The sequence below is a fragment of the Habropoda laboriosa genome, unplaced genomic scaffold (assembly GCF_001263275.1).
Source record: "Habropoda laboriosa isolate 0110345459 unplaced genomic scaffold, ASM126327v1 scaffold123, whole genome shotgun sequence".
NCBI classification, from domain to species: domain Eukaryota; kingdom Metazoa; phylum Arthropoda; class Insecta; order Hymenoptera; family Apidae; genus Habropoda; species Habropoda laboriosa.
In genome coordinates, this window is record NW_017100236.1 from 397,047 (window position 1) to 412,524 (window position 15,478).

The 15,478-nt window shown below is 33.9% G+C and overlaps 2 protein-coding genes across 10 annotated transcripts in view; one reads left to right on the forward strand and one right to left on the reverse strand.

Annotated features, from left to right (window-relative positions):
• LOC108571699 (serine-arginine protein 55) overlaps positions 1 to 7,318 on the reverse strand; it is a 12,922-nt gene extending 5,604 nt beyond the window's left edge. For 3 of the 9 annotated variants that reach the window (XM_017933808.1, XM_017933804.1, XM_017933803.1), the window contains exons 1-7: positions 7,200 to 7,318; positions 5,049 to 5,172; positions 4,159 to 4,229; positions 2,314 to 2,409; positions 1,631 to 1,654; positions 1,423 to 1,479; positions 1,117 to 1,186 (exon numbers count right to left, since the gene is read on the reverse strand). In XM_017933808.1, the coding sequence (XP_017789297.1) occupies positions 1,117 to 1,186; positions 1,423 to 1,479; positions 1,631 to 1,654; positions 2,314 to 2,409; positions 4,159 to 4,229; positions 5,049 to 5,171 (441 nt within the window). In that variant the 5' untranslated portion in view covers position 5,172; positions 7,200 to 7,318. Of the gene's footprint in view, positions 1 to 1,116; positions 1,187 to 1,422; positions 1,480 to 1,630; positions 1,655 to 2,313; positions 2,410 to 2,438; positions 2,520 to 4,158; positions 4,230 to 5,048; positions 5,173 to 7,199 lie in introns of all 9 variants that reach the window. The other 6 variants (XM_017933805.1, XM_017933806.1, XM_017933809.1 and 3 more) reach the window with 6 other exon arrangements.
• Positions 7,319 to 8,192: 874 nt separating this feature from the next.
• Positions 8,193 to 15,478, forward strand: part of LOC108571661 (putative DNA helicase Ino80) — a 16,384-nt gene continuing 9,098 nt past the window's right edge. Inside the window, exons 1-21 of the mRNA XM_017933758.1 lie at positions 8,193 to 8,376; positions 8,966 to 9,125; positions 9,202 to 9,281; positions 9,357 to 9,568; positions 9,641 to 9,814; positions 9,881 to 10,177; positions 10,250 to 10,408; positions 10,494 to 10,663; positions 10,741 to 10,957; positions 11,050 to 11,137; positions 11,206 to 11,497; positions 11,560 to 11,762; positions 11,840 to 12,102; positions 12,183 to 12,478; positions 12,550 to 12,832; positions 12,909 to 13,052; positions 13,124 to 13,379; positions 13,458 to 13,585; positions 13,649 to 13,743; positions 14,392 to 14,464; positions 15,286 to 15,478. The exon at positions 15,286 to 15,478 is cut by the window's right edge and continues 105 nt beyond it. Of these exons, the coding sequence (XP_017789247.1) occupies positions 8,992 to 9,125; positions 9,202 to 9,281; positions 9,357 to 9,568; positions 9,641 to 9,814; positions 9,881 to 10,177; positions 10,250 to 10,408; positions 10,494 to 10,663; positions 10,741 to 10,957; positions 11,050 to 11,137; positions 11,206 to 11,497; positions 11,560 to 11,762; positions 11,840 to 12,102; positions 12,183 to 12,478; positions 12,550 to 12,832; positions 12,909 to 13,052; positions 13,124 to 13,379; positions 13,458 to 13,585; positions 13,649 to 13,743; positions 14,392 to 14,464; positions 15,286 to 15,478 (3,757 nt within the window). The 5' untranslated portion in view covers positions 8,193 to 8,376; positions 8,966 to 8,991. The remainder of the gene's footprint in view (positions 8,377 to 8,965; positions 9,126 to 9,201; positions 9,282 to 9,356; positions 9,569 to 9,640; positions 9,815 to 9,880; positions 10,178 to 10,249; positions 10,409 to 10,493; positions 10,664 to 10,740; positions 10,958 to 11,049; positions 11,138 to 11,205; positions 11,498 to 11,559; positions 11,763 to 11,839; positions 12,103 to 12,182; positions 12,479 to 12,549; positions 12,833 to 12,908; positions 13,053 to 13,123; positions 13,380 to 13,457; positions 13,586 to 13,648; positions 13,744 to 14,391; positions 14,465 to 15,285) is intronic.

Consider the following 15,478-nt stretch of genomic DNA (forward strand, 5'->3'; position numbering starts at 1 on the left):
TATATATGCAATGTATATTGATCAAGTAAGACTTGGTCCACATGCACACAAAGGAGCTCTATTTCTGTCTGTTTCTTTTTTTAAATTCGTTGTTGGCATGGATTATAATTTAGAGACGTGTATGTAATACTTATATATACATCTCTCTGTTATTTGTTATTCAGATCAAACGATTTCGAAAAATGGAGTAGTGTGTAGTGCGTCCTGGTATTTCCCACATCGTTCGCATTTCCCAAATTGTTCTCCCACGATTGCCCTTCTAGTAGTAGTAATAGCAGTAGTAGTAGCAGTAGTAGTAGTAGCAGTAGTAATAGTAGTAGTAGCAGTAGTGTGTTAAATCTATCTCGTATCTTCTTCTCCATTGTTCGTTGCTTGACGTCTTCTAGATTCGTACACCTCTCTTCTTCCAAAAAAAGCACATGTAAAAGCTCAGCACGCTCCGTGTATTTCTCCTCTCAGTGTCTCTCTTTCATACGCTTGTTCAAGGATCTCAAACGCAACACACGTTGTATATATTTTAGTGGTTCACATGCCCGATATTTTTAACATCAGGGATCGTACACTCTTTTTCTATATTCGTGCCTCTGTGTTTTCTTTGAACCTTTTTTCCCGCTCATTTTTACTTTCGTTCGTCTCTTAATTCTTTTCTGGTTCAGCATCGTGCGGAAATGGCAATTATTTGGATAAAAAATTTTGGTTCTCGAATATATATACATATATATGTATATATATGCCATAGACTTACTTGATCAAAATGTACATCATTTTTTTTTGTGAACTCGGACTAGAGTTTCGGATATGCGTAAAACGAACTTAAAAATGACGAAAGAAAAATCGAATAAAAAACATTAAATGCTAAAAATGTCGCGCGTGTAAGTTTGGTTCGACTCGGAGGGATACACGAGAGAAAATGGCGGAACGAACACATTCGATCACCGTGTATCAAGACAAATTTTAGCGAACGATAATATAATCCAACGCGCTTTCTCGATGGAATATATAAAGATATACTCGCATATCGTTCTTGGAAAACCTCGAGTAGCAATCAAACTCACGAAAAAGCTAACGGACGTGTATATCAAGTAAGCACGAGGCAAGGGTACAGATATTGCTTACCTGCCAGCTGACGCGACTTGACAGATTTTCTACGGTGAGCCGGTACTCGGTGCGTGTTGGTGGTCCGTATCTAAAAAAGGAAAAATATGGTTACTATCGTTTGTTTGTTGTCTCAATAGAAGCAGGTTTGTCTTGGACCTGACTTTAACGTATTATAATAGCGAAATTCTAATTTGAATGGAGAAAACGCAAGAATATTTGAATTTTTTTTTATGATTATTCATAATTATTTGCAATTGATAGTAATTTATAAGTTTGATAAAATTATAAGATATATCGTTAGAGCGTAACATTGGATGTATGTACCTGGGCAATGATTGCTTGTAGCTAGATGCAGTCCTTGTGTTTCTGTTCACACTATCTCTGCAAAAAGGGATGTCATGTGAACAGAAATAACGGATCGTTGGTTAAACCTTCAGCAAATAACTACAGAATCTGCACTCATTGCTCAGGCACACAATCAATCACCTGTTCCAATCGAATCAAATCTACTCAAAATGCAGCAATAGCGTACCTGTCGTGCCGCATATCGTCTCGGCTGTAACAAACACAATACCACACATCTATTAGTCGCCAATTACATCGATCCACCTCTCTCAACTACCAGTAATAAACATAACGTCTGGGAGGGTTATTCACTAGGCATTTTATAATACGCTAGAAATAATGTTTAGAGATTTCTCGAGAAAAAACTAGCGATAGCTGTTTTTCGTTTTGTTCCTTCTTTCCCATGTTTTCCGGTCTTCGAGAGCTTCCGAGTTTAAATTCGACGTACTCTGGTAGAGCAGTCAAATCCAAGACAACCAATTCAAGAAGAACTAATTAGAATTCGCCGGTGTGCCTAGACCAACTTTCATCGTATGCGAATTGGCAAGCTTTTTTACAACATGCATTCGTTCCCTTTCATTCACTTTCTCTCTCTCTTTCTTTCGTTCTCTTTCTCTAATCTAGAGCTTATCATATCCAAGGTTACGTTCTTCCCTGTACGGACGATATGCAAAATCAATTCTCTACTTCATATATATATATACATATTCAAAAAGTGAAAATCGATTTGTTTTAAAATTACATTAAAAAATATTCTTATTTGAAAAAAGAATTTAACCAAGATTTTGCATATCTCAAGTTGACTGCCATCAGGGGAGGAGGGGATAATGATCGCTCTAATAAAATAAAAAAAAGGATAGCGTGTCTTACGCAGATCGCCTCGAGTCCCCATAACCACCACGGGAGTCACCATAGCGCCACTGGTCACTACCCCTAGGTGTCCCCCGGGCCCTCTCTACAGTAATTCTGTAACAAGACACATTGGATATGCTTACTTGTCTCTCCAGGAGCGTGAGCGTCCGTAGCCACGGTCGCCTCGCCTCCCTGAAACACCCCGTGCTATCTCCACCGCCACTCTGAAACACACCCAACAAAACCCCGCCTAAGTCCTCGACTAATTCTTACTCTAAAGCAGCTTCCTTCCTTCCATCCTTCTTTCCATTTTCTTATCCATTCCTCAGCCTCCTCTCGATATCCGTCACATCAAATATCATCCGCCTCGTTCATTATCTACAAAGTCCAGCCATTGAGGCGCTGTCCCCTTTCATCATCGCGTTTGTCTCTTCGTCCCCTCTCTTTCTAACTCTTTTCTAGTTGCTGTTCACTTTATAACGCGCAACTTAATTCATCATTCTATATACTCCAGGAGCTTTCTCATAATTAACTGGGATCATTGTTTCTTTTTTTCTGGTAACATTTTTGCTTCGTCTTTTTTTTTTTTTTTTTTTTTCGACATTTTTCTTAATAATCAGACAAAGGAAAATCGTTTTACGATCACCAGAGAATTATGAAAACGCATTTATCTAACTACGATATACACGTGTTCGAATTTTTCTCTCGTTTTCATTTTATTTTGTTCGGTCGAACGATTTTTTTTGTCAAAGAAGCAATATACATTACTAAAAATGTTGAGGCATTCGTGTTATAAAGTATATCAATATACAATATAATCTCTTTATGTAACATATATATCGGGGAATTGATGGAAGTAGTTCAAAATGGCGGCAAGTCGCATTGGCTATTTAAGTAAGATGCACTTTTATTCCAGAACAAACCCAATCAATAATTTGGAGGACAGACGCCGTTTCGTTAAAACTTAAAGGCAAAAAAAAAAAAAAAAAAAAAAAAAAAAAAATTAAAGAAAGAAAGAAAAGAAATATTTTATGTATATGTTGCATTTTTAATTATACAGAAGCAACAGCAGATTATAGCAGGTTATATTAATACAGGACAAAATCCGAAGATTCTCTAAATGATCTCGAAACATGTAAAGACTTAAACGTAAATAACGAAAAATAAAATGTTCAAAAATGCAAATGTTATTTACAGTTTTAGATTCATTCATAAATGAGTTATTCTAAAAAATTGTACTAATACTTTTAGTTATGTACAAACAAATAGCTATTAAATATTCAACTGGTTTTTTTTTTATAACCAATAGAATTCTATAATGCCTTTAATTTCAGATGCAAGTAACTGGGAAACGTCTAGAACGAAAGTACTTTACTCAATAATGTATTAAAGGGTATTAAAATAAATGAAAAAGGAAATTGTCAATGCTATTGCTTCTCGTGTATAATCCTACTCATTTTGTACAACATGAACATTATGCAATTATTGTAATTTCTTAAAAAAATGATGAGTTAATTAAATTAACGTTATTAATTAACAATGTTAATGCTGCACCTTCAATATATTTTTAAAACTCAATTTGTAGTCATAAATTGTAAAGGAATTATCAGTATTCTAAAAATTTTAATGCAACAAAATCAAGTATTCTGTATTGTAATTTTCAATAATCACGTTAGTTTTAAAGGTGTGCAATTGAAAACTACACATTCTATTAAACAAATATGAATAAATAAAAAAATATCTAAATTAATAGTGAAAAAAGAAACTAATCATGCAAGACATGCTACCTACACCATTCTTCGTACTTATAGTATATCATGTTTGTATATATAAAATGTGTAATTAAGAAATAGAATGCGTTACCTTTCTCCTAGAAGCTCCTTCCCATTGAGCTCGTAGACTGCATCGTCTGCATCCCTATAGTCATCGAATTCCTGTGAACAAAATATATTTATTACAAATCACAGTAACAGGGACATTTGTCAGTTCCAGTTTTTCTGCATGCAGCATTATGTTGTATCATTCATGTTATTCAATGTTCCTTATTAAGTTATGGAGCATACCTATGGTGTACAACAGATATACACTTGCAGTTAGTAGTGTAAATGTTCATGAATTCTTCAACAATACATACTAGCAAAATAGAATAGCAATCTATATAAGGAGAAAATTTGATTAATAATTTAAATAATTTCAATTTAGCTTCAGATTTTAAGGACCTGTTTAATTTCGTAATTTTATTGTTTTTGATTTCCTAATCAGTATTTTACCTCAAAAGTAATAATCAATTAGGTATTGGATATAAGTAACACGATTTCCTTTTGATCATACATAACTTACAAACATTTTGTAGATTAATCGATGAAAACCAGCACACAGTTCCATTAAGCAGCCACAGTACCAATGTGTTCAGGGCTCAAGGTAGGTCAGATCAACTCATGGTTCAAGTTATTTTTGAAGTAAAACACTTTACACTCTACACATTTTGGTCAGCAATGAAATCATAAAATAATTGGCAATTTTTCTGATAAGCTAGCAAAAATGTTAAAGTGATGAATGCAAAAATAATTGTCACACACAATGTAATGGTAAATAACACAAGACCAAACTGAGTAGAGTAAAGTGTTAGGTATGTGTATGGAATTTGATTCAAGTACTTACAACAAAGCCGTAACCATTCTTGATGAGGACATCACGGAAACGACCGTAGCCTCTGAAAAATCTCTCAAGCAATTGAACCACATTAGACTTACCACAAAGGCAAATCCATTCTTCATAGCGACCTCCTTGATTCTACCATATTTCCGGAAGAACTTCTCAAGGTCGCGCTCTCTCACCCGGTATGTTAATCCACCAACGAATACTCGGGTGCTCATTCTTAAAGGAAAATATAAAAACACCATACATAACAGGCTACTTTAAGAACCTGCCATTTAGTCACATGACAACATAAGTACTGTTATGTTAATTTCCAATATTCTGGCTGAGAATGGCAAATGCAACTCATAATAAATAGAACTGACATTGGTGACATTATTTCATATATTTCTGGACCAACTTGGAAATTTTATATTAATGAAATTTTTACAAATAAAAACTATCTAAGAATTGTAAACTGACTGCAATAAGTCACAAGTGCAATATAGAGGTGCTATAGTAATACACAAAATTGCCAAATAATTTTTTAGAAGTAAGATTTCATACAGTTGATAAATATTATTCTTCAACATACATTCTCCCATGACAATCACACAAATCATCAGTCGCAAAAATTAAAATAGTTCAGTAAAAAAACTAGCATAACTTAGTAGCATGTTAAGTTAATACATCATCTATATGTAGAATTTAAATTGTATTTTAACATTTATGGTAGTATAAACTGTGCATAAATATAATTTACATAAAATTACATGCTGCATATTGTAAAAAATGTGTATAGAACTTGAAGCTATAAACTACCCACTGCATATTAAAAAAATATTGGAACAATACTGAATGTTAAGCAACAAGATAAAGTTAGAACAATTTACTGAACATTGTTCATTTTTTCAAGCTAAAAGTAAAACTACTTAATGTTTAGTGCAACACAATTGTATATCTATGTTAAGCACATCTCATGCACTTGTGGATAACAAAAAACATTCTTTGTCTCTATATAATTGAACAAAAAATGTTTGAACAATTTTCACGTTGATGAAGTATGAATCACTATTAAACACTAAGATGTTTATCTTCATGCTTACTCAGCCAAAAAGTGTTTACACAAATATTAAGTGAGTATGAACATTAGCCGTGTTCGGTATCTACATTGTGCTATTTCACATGATTCAAAGTGGAAAATTTCGTGAAACATACCGAACCCGCCTAATGTCACGGTTGAAGAATTAAAAGTGGCGAGTACGTAAACCAATTTGCAATAAGTAAAACTGAATTTTCAGTATATTGTATAAACATTTACCATTAGAGCATTGACCTTTAGATATTCATAAGATTTTAATATTGAATTGTTTATGATTTAAAAAATATTCAGATACTTAGAACTTAATAAATTTGTTTCAACCACATTTAATCGAGATTTTAACTCAAGTTTAAGTTAAACTGTGTACCGTTATGTACCACCTCTCGGTTCATTTTCCCTCCCTCACATACCGTAACTATTTTAAAGATTAAAAAATAGAAATACCTTATTTTTCAATAGAATTTTAACTAGTTGCTTAAAATTGAATATTTCTATTCAATAAATGGAACTTAATCCAATAAAAAGCAATAAGTATCAAACTCCAGCGACAAACCGTGTTTTTATTAGACACTCGTTTCATAAAATGGCGGTCGTGCGATTGCTTATCGTCCTCTTTTTCTGCTACGTAATTTACCGATAATGTACAGATAAAAACGTGAAGACTGCATTTTACAAAAACATGTAACGCCCTTATAAAATAATTATATTTATTTCCATTAGTAGCGGAAAACTCTCGAAAGTTATCTGCACGATGTTGAAATTAACGATAACGTTAAGATGAAGTAGTTACGAATTATTTACCGCATGAGATAATGTTTGAGATAAGCGATTAATTGCTCCGTACACTTATCTATCATGAATACTTATACAAAAATCTTGTGGGCGAGCACCCATATGACGTAGCATTCTGAAAGCTACTGCGCCACGTCATTAACGCATAATACGCAAATTTTTATAATAAACAATCATTTAAATTGTAATATCGAAAATTGAATTGAACATTTTATTATCAATGAATTATCGTTAAACCGTCATGATGCGACATGTCGGGGGTACTTAACGTGAACCGCTGCTGCTACATCCGTAAAACGAAGTATTTGCAAACAATTCACTTTTTTAATGCATACGTAATATCGCAGGAAAAAAAACGTGTTTACAAACTTACCTGAATACACGTAAAATAACGTTGCGTTCTTCACTAAAATCTTATGCTTTCACGACACGTTACCACTGAAATTACTAGAAGAAGTAATGATCGGCGTCTGGAGTAAGATGGCTCGTTGCAATAACGGAAACAAAACGGGGTTCACACAGCAGAAAACAAAGTTGCTAGTTGCCTGAATCTTGAAGCCAGACGCATAGCACTAAAAATTTTAGATAATTTAAAACAAATTACAACAATTATGCGTAATAAAATAAAATTATCTTACAGCAGAAATATATTACACTTATTTTTAATACATAATATTAAATAATATTTCTTAATTTATTTCGATACAATCTGTTATCCCCTCTCTACCAAAGATCATATTTATGAATAAGTTACGTATTTACTACGTTTAAAGCAATTATGTTTATAATTATTCATTGTCTTGCTTTTTTGTTATTATAGCAGTATTGCTATAATTGTTAATAACTTTTATTATACTGGCGGGCAATCGTAAATGTGTACAGACAGGATTTGGGTTCGACATAATGTCTGGAGTGATATAGAGAGGGAGTTTTGAACAACCGTATTATAAGATAATGCTGTTTGAATAATATTATTTTTCAAATGAGTTTTATAACGTAAAATGGAATGTTTTAGAAAAATATTTATTTATTTTGGCATAATTTATGTATCCTAAAATAAAATATCAGTAAAACTTTAAAAATTTTTTATCATGAAATTGAATTGCGACTGTTTAATTAGTGTTGCAATTTCTTTGCAAATCAAAAATAGGTTGCAATAGAAGAAGTTTCAAAAAGTAGATTACAGTACAAGGCTAAAATAATGTGTAATCTATGCAATCATCTGTATATTTAAATCGTAATATATATTATATAACATTGTAACGAAGAATAAAATTAGTTTGTCGGCAATAAACGTTGGTAAAGCCGTGGACCTCCATCGACTAAGCTGGCGCCACCTATTGAAAACAAAAATGGTGGCCAACAATATGCCCTATCCCTGCCCTGGTTTTATGGCACGCCAAATGTCTGCGTTCTCTAGGCTTCTTTCTACTATGTATTTCCCTCCGACTGATATACCCAATTTCGATGTGAACAAAGGGAATCATTTCCTCGCGGTCGACCCTATCTTACGTGCTAAATAAGTGGGGCTACTTCTAACCAAACCGAAGGTGATCCAAAACTAACGAATATTTCGCGAAATTATAACCGCACCAGCTCGATTCGTCGTGTCATTCACCTTATATAATGTAATTGGTTACACACAATTCCATACGGCGATTACACGCCTCTAACATGTATTGCCCGTTACAGGAAACACAAAATAAACAATCTAGCATTGTGGCAATGCAGTAAAGAGCAAAATCCTATATGCTTTACTAATACAAAGCGCAAGATAGATGTTTTATTTTGCTATACACTACGTACAAATTACGTAAAAAATTTCCTGTCGTCCATGTAATATGTATCACCAAAATCATTTAATGAACTTATTGAAATGTCAAATAATCACAGTCATATTAGGTTCGTACTATTGCAGATAAAGTATTTGTTTCCTTGACAACGGCTCTTCTGATACTGCTATTTTAAATAAATTTCATTTAGTGATTCCATTAAATAAAGCTTGCACTTTTAAATAGTTCTTCTTTTGTACTAAAGTTATTTTGCATAGTTTATTGCAAGAGATGTGATACAAGTTGATTTTGACATTAATAAAGATCTCAAGTATGTGTTATTGATAGTATGCTTTCGTTATTGTAGGTTGTTGAATTTTATATAAACTGGTAATGACAGATAGGGTACACACAATGAGGTTGGAAGCAGAAATGGCTGCTCCTTTGCATTTGCAAAGATTGGAGCGCAGCCTTAATATACAGCCCTTTTTACGGCAAATTAATGAACTGTTCCATGATCCAGCTAGGTAGCCTTTTTATCTTTAATGAAGTAAGAATTGTACTCTGTGTGAACCATGATATTTACTTCATTAATTGTTACAGTGAGGATGACAAGTCTGTGTCATCAGAATCTTCTGAAGGATCGGACAATTATCTTGATAACGTTCTGATTCGAAAAGAAGGTGTGCAAATTGTTTTAATATTTCACAAATAATATTTTATCTTGTACAATTATTACATGATTATTAATTTTATAGAGGAAAGGATTAATAAGCTGAGGCTTTATAACATGTCAAGTGTTGGAGAAGAACGCCGTTGGTTGCAGGATATATTATTAAGTGATTCATCAGATAGTTCAGCTTCAGGATCTGATACAGATAGTCCCATTACAGAGGAAGATTTTCAGGAAATGTTGAAGTTTCACATACTTAGAAAAAAATACCAAGCACGTTTTTATCAAAAACCAGAGGTAAGACTAATACTAAAATTATAATCGATGAAATATACAGAATCAATACTAATCTAAAATATTTTTCTTCAGAATATTCAGTATCAATATTACAGTGCTGGTTTATTATCAAGCTATGATAGATTTTTAGAACATCAAAAATTAATAGTTGGAAATAAAAAGAAGAAAGAGAAGAAACCAGAAAAGAAAGTGATGAAGATAAAAAAGGAGAAAGTACCGCGCCATAGACCTTCCGAAGATTATCCCGTACGTAAAAAAAGTTAATAAAACATGTTTCAAGAATAAAATAATACAATCATATGCATTCTTTAGGAAGGAGAATATCCAGATGATGAATGGGATCGTACAATTCCTAGAGAAGAAGAATTAGATGAAGCAGAATTGGAAGCAATAATGCGACATCAACCGCGTCAACGTGGAAGAAAGAAGCATAACAACAAAAGTCCAGAAGTGATGGCAATGAGAAGGAGAAAGATTTGGGTAATGATGTCCAAGAAAGAACTGGGAAAAGTACAAAGAGCAAAAACCAATAATCATAAAGAAATGTTAATTAGTTGTAAAAAAGTAGCACAACATTGCATGAAATATTGGAGACAAAAAGCTATGCAAGTGAGTGTTACATGTATAATCATTTATATTTGTTTAAAGATCATTAGAACCACATATTCTTTTCCATTACAGTCACAAAAGAACATGAAAGAGACTATATGGAGAGCTAAACGTCTTACAAGAGAAATGCAATCTTACTGGAAACGTTACGATCGAGTCGAACGTGAGACTAGAAGAAGATTAGAGAAAGAAGCTGAAGAGCAGCGGAAAATGGATGTGGAACTTATTGAGGTGATTGTTTTTGCAATTTTTCTTATTTATTATGTAATACATATAATATTGTTTAAAATTTCACTTAATTTGTTTTAATATTTAGGCGAAACGACAGCAGAGAAAACTGAACTTTCTTATTACACAAACTGAACTTTACGCTCATTTCATGTCTCGAAAATTAGGAAAAGCCTCTCCCGAGGAACAGTTGAGAATTTTAAATCAATTAGACGAAGAAAAAAATCCGAGACTAGTTGGAATTGATGATTATGATAGGTATAATAAATTCGGTAACAGATCGTGTACAGGTAAAATAAAAATATTATGTTTTGACATTATTTTTTTACGTCCAGTGAAATAATGAAACAGAAAGCAAAAAGGAATGCCACCGAGGCATTCGATAATGAAAAAGCTCGAGCAAAACAGTTCGATACAGCGGCTGCATCTCAAGAATTGCGGCTTAGCGATACACCTGAAAATTTAGAACACCCACAACCTTCAATTTTTAAAGGCAACCTTAAAGGTTATCAACTAAAAGGAATGAATTGGTTAGCTAATTTATATGACCAGGTTGGTCTATCTGTTAAGTCATTATAATGTATAATCTAATAAAATTATAAAGGAATTAATATTTATATAAATATTCTTAACATTCTGTTTAGGGTATTAGTGGAATATTGGCAGATGAAATGGGTTTGGGAAAAACTGTACAGTCCATAGCTTTTTTGTGTCATGTTGCCGAAAGATATTGTAAGTTACTTAACGTTTCCGTACTTTAAAATTATCTAAAATACTACGATGTATTTAATCTTTTGCAGCTGTATGGGGACCATTTTTAATTATATCACCAGCATCAACGTTACACAACTGGCAGCAAGAAATGGCACGATTCGTTCCGATGTTTAAAGTAGTTCCGTATTGGGGTAATCCACAAGAACGGAAAATATTGAGACAGTTTTGGGACACTAAAGATTTACATACGAAAGAGGCTTCATTCCATGTGGTGATAACGAGTTATCAATTAGTCATAACCGATTACAAATACTTCAACAGAATAAAATGGCAATACATGATCCTGGATGAAGCACAGGCTATAAAAAGCACTAGCAGGTTGGTGCTTCTTGCTTATTTATATTTTAATTGCACGATGCTTTAATATCTAAACTTTATAGTATGAGGTGGAAGTTATTGCTTGGATTCAGCTGTCGCAATAGATTGTTACTTAGCGGTACACCTATACAAAACAGTATGGCGGAATTATGGGCGTTGTTACATTTTATAATGCCTACTTTATTTGATTCCCATGATGAATTTAACGAATGGTTCTCCAAAGACATCGAGAGTCACGCTGAAAATAAAACGGGGATTGACGAGAGTAATATATTTTTGTCATAAACTAGTTGTGTAACGATATCTGTTTATTAATTGTTTAATTGAAAAAATTGTTTTTAGAACATTTGTCAAGATTACACATGATCTTGAAGCCCTTCATGTTACGCAGAATAAAAAAAGATGTAGAGAACGAATTGTCAGATAAGATCGAAGTTATGGTGTACTGTCCACTTACTACTCGTCAAAAGTTACTTTATTCAGCATTAAAGAAAAAAATTAGAATAGAAGATTTACTACATTACACAGTCGGCGGTGGTGACACCGCGACCAACGACAAAAATTTCACATCAAACCTAATGAATCTAGTCATGCAATTCCGAAAGGTAAAAATCCATTAATCTAAAACTTTAACAAATCTTTATCAAACAACATTACTCAAGTACTACATTAATATTTATTTTAGGTTTGCAATCATCCAGAACTTTTTGAGCGTAGAGATGCTAGGTCTCCACTTTTCATGCATACTGAATTTTACGAAATGCCTGCATTATTGTATACAGAAGGACTCATGCACCTTTCGTTGCCATCCAAAGATCATCTGTTGTATAATAAGCTATTTATATTTGCTACTGAATATATACATCGAACTCTTCACGATGGCAGTGAAAGTTTCTCTCAAAATTTCTTTTCCTTTAGTAGATTTATTAACTTGACCCCGATGGAATTAAATAAAGTGTTTACCATTGGTATTTTATTCAGGTATGAAAATATTTACACTAAAGATATAACGTATAATATTTCACAGTATTCATTTGATTATTTACATGTAGATTGTGTCTCGTAACTATGATGGAGAGAAGGATAAAGATGATGCGTTACTGGGAGGATTGGAACGTCGACGAAAATACGGAAATACCCAAGAACCAGATGTTTCTTTTACCTAGAAAAATGGATTCCTCATTGCAATCGTTGAAGGATTTATTATTCACGAGGAAAATCATCGAGGGAGAACCTGTATATACACATACAACACATGCGATTCATTCAATGCCTGAGACAGTCGCTCATCGAATCCTGCGCAGCAGCAAGAAGGCCGCCAATCAGCTATTGAAGGTCCAGACTTGTTGAACAATTTTTTTTTATGTTGTATTGAGAATTTAAACTAATGATGTACATATATTGGTTACAGAGGATTCTGCCTTCTGCCAAAGGTGAACAAGAAGATTCCAAAGTAGCCTTGTTACCAGAACATCTTCACTTTCCAAGACCACCGATAATGCGACATTGTCAACAGACCACCATTCCATCTTTTATCTGCGATACTTATCCTAAGGTTCATATTTTAATGCAACAAAAACATAGATGAATATTAAATTCTTTATAATAAACGAATATTAATTGTAGGTTCAAGCTAGTCCTCGAAAATTATACGTTAGTAATAGTTCTGCAGCGTGCGCATGGAGAAGGCACGAAGAATGCGGTGGAAAGTTCGGTCAACGACTTTTATGGCTTGGTTGTGAACGAGCTCTTTCTATTTCATCATTACAAGATAGCTCCAATTCTCGTATAGCACAAACGACATCCACGTTTTCTGTAGAACCACATGGTGGGATATGTGCGTGTACCCCCATAAACGGATGGTCAAACATTATAGTACCAGGCAAGCATTTTTCACAAAATTTACTTTAAACGTTTTACGTGTGTTTTAATGAATATTTCTTTTACATTGTCATTACAGATAAACAAACATTAGTGACAGACGCAGGAAAACTTTCTGTATTAGATAGTCTTTTACGTCGTCTTAAGGAACAAGGACATCGAGTACTTATCTACTCTCAAATGACAAAAATGATCGACTTGTTAGAGGTACATCGAATTAATCTCAATGATACAATCATTACGAAAATCTACATCATATTTCTATTACAGGAATACATGTATCACCGGAAACACACGTTTATGAGGCTAGACGGTTCGTCTAAAATTTCAGATCGGCGGGATATGGTTGCAGACTTTCAAAAGAGGTAACTTTCGTGTATAACAAAGAATTCCAGGTCGTTTTGCGGTTACTCGTAAATATTTCGCGTTTAATTTAGGCAACGGCTGGGTATTTTTGATATCTATCGATCTAAACGAGCGTCGTCGGTTAATTTAACGAGACTAGATCATTAATAAACTGAACGAATTCTTTCCCCAACGCTGCTTAGAATATGTATCAGCCCCGCATTGTGTTGCATGTCTAAAGCGCGGCCTCTTAGCATGTCGTTCCTTCGTTCGTTCACTCGCGCATAACTAACACGCGAATTAATTGGCGAATCGTCCCTGTCTCGTAGACAGCTGCGGCTTTGGCCGTTCGCCATGAATACATGATTCTAATAATGGATGATAGTCATCTTTTGCCTACGTCATTTTATATTTCAGCATATCTTATTTTATAATTTTTTTAATCCATAAAAATAAAAAATCCAAATCCAAATTATAGTTTTCTAAGGTTGTTAGGTTAAAAATAAGGGTAACCGAATCGTCGAAATCTCAAAGGCGATAAAATTAATTCGGCCTGGGTATTTCGTACTGGAAATCCTCTAAGTGCACCAACGGCGTGCCGAATTAATTTACATACAAAACGCGTCGTACTCGACTGTTCAATCTACATGGACTGTTTCATGTTTCAGGGCGGACATATTCGTCTTTCTGCTGAGCACCCGAGCCGGAGGCCTGGGAATAAACCTCACTGCCGCAGACACGGTTAGTAATCTTATCCTGTGTCTTATCGGCCCGGTACCTTGTACGTATTCACTTTGCTATTTCTTCGAGAGTCGACAGTTTCTTCTTTTGTTCCTTCTTCTGACGTTCTGGACAAATAGGATAAATAGGGAACTCGACGTTTAATCACGATACTAGTATGCGCAATCGAGTTATTGATTTAACAAGGAGACTTGTTTGATATCGTTTTGTACATTACGTAAATGCAAAAAGAAATGGAATTTACATTGATTTTCATTCAAGTTTATTGAAGCAAATAGAAGAGATTTATAGGAGGTTATTACGTCATCTACAAAAATACATCATTACGACTTTCTGAAAGAGTAACTGAATAAACTGATTTTTAATAATGCAAGCATGTAGCGATCGATGAGACAAAGAATTGTGATTCTCATTACAACATAATTTCTCTTCAATGTGTATTCCCCTTTTGTCCAAAGAAACTATATAAGTAGAACGTGGTGTAACCTAATTGCGGTCAGTGTGATACACCACGAATTAATGGTCGAATCGATAAGATTTTTTGGTCAGGGTCGTTCCCCTGCATTGCCGAAACTGCATTCTGTTACGTATACGAAAGTGCACGAACGTGGGCTGCAGGTATACATTTGCTCGGGCCATTTGCATATGCCCTCGTTCGAATATCGAGTGGAACAAGAAGTGTCCTTGTTTAGAATGCCACGCATAATTGATATCTGAATTTCGATTGTTAACTCCTTTACATTATGGAAGATAGTAATTTTATAATTTGAGGAATATCTTTGAAAATTTAATTTCAATGGAAAGTATAATTTGTTTTGCAGGTAATCTTTTACGATAGTGATTGGAATCCTACCGTGGATCAGCAGGCTATGGATCGCGCGCATAGATTAGGACAAACGAAACAAGTTACAGTATATCGATTAATATGCAAGGGCACTATCGAAGAGAGGATACTGCAACGTGCTCGAGAAAAGAGCGAGGTTAGTCTATTATTTATAGAAAATTGTTTCTTAA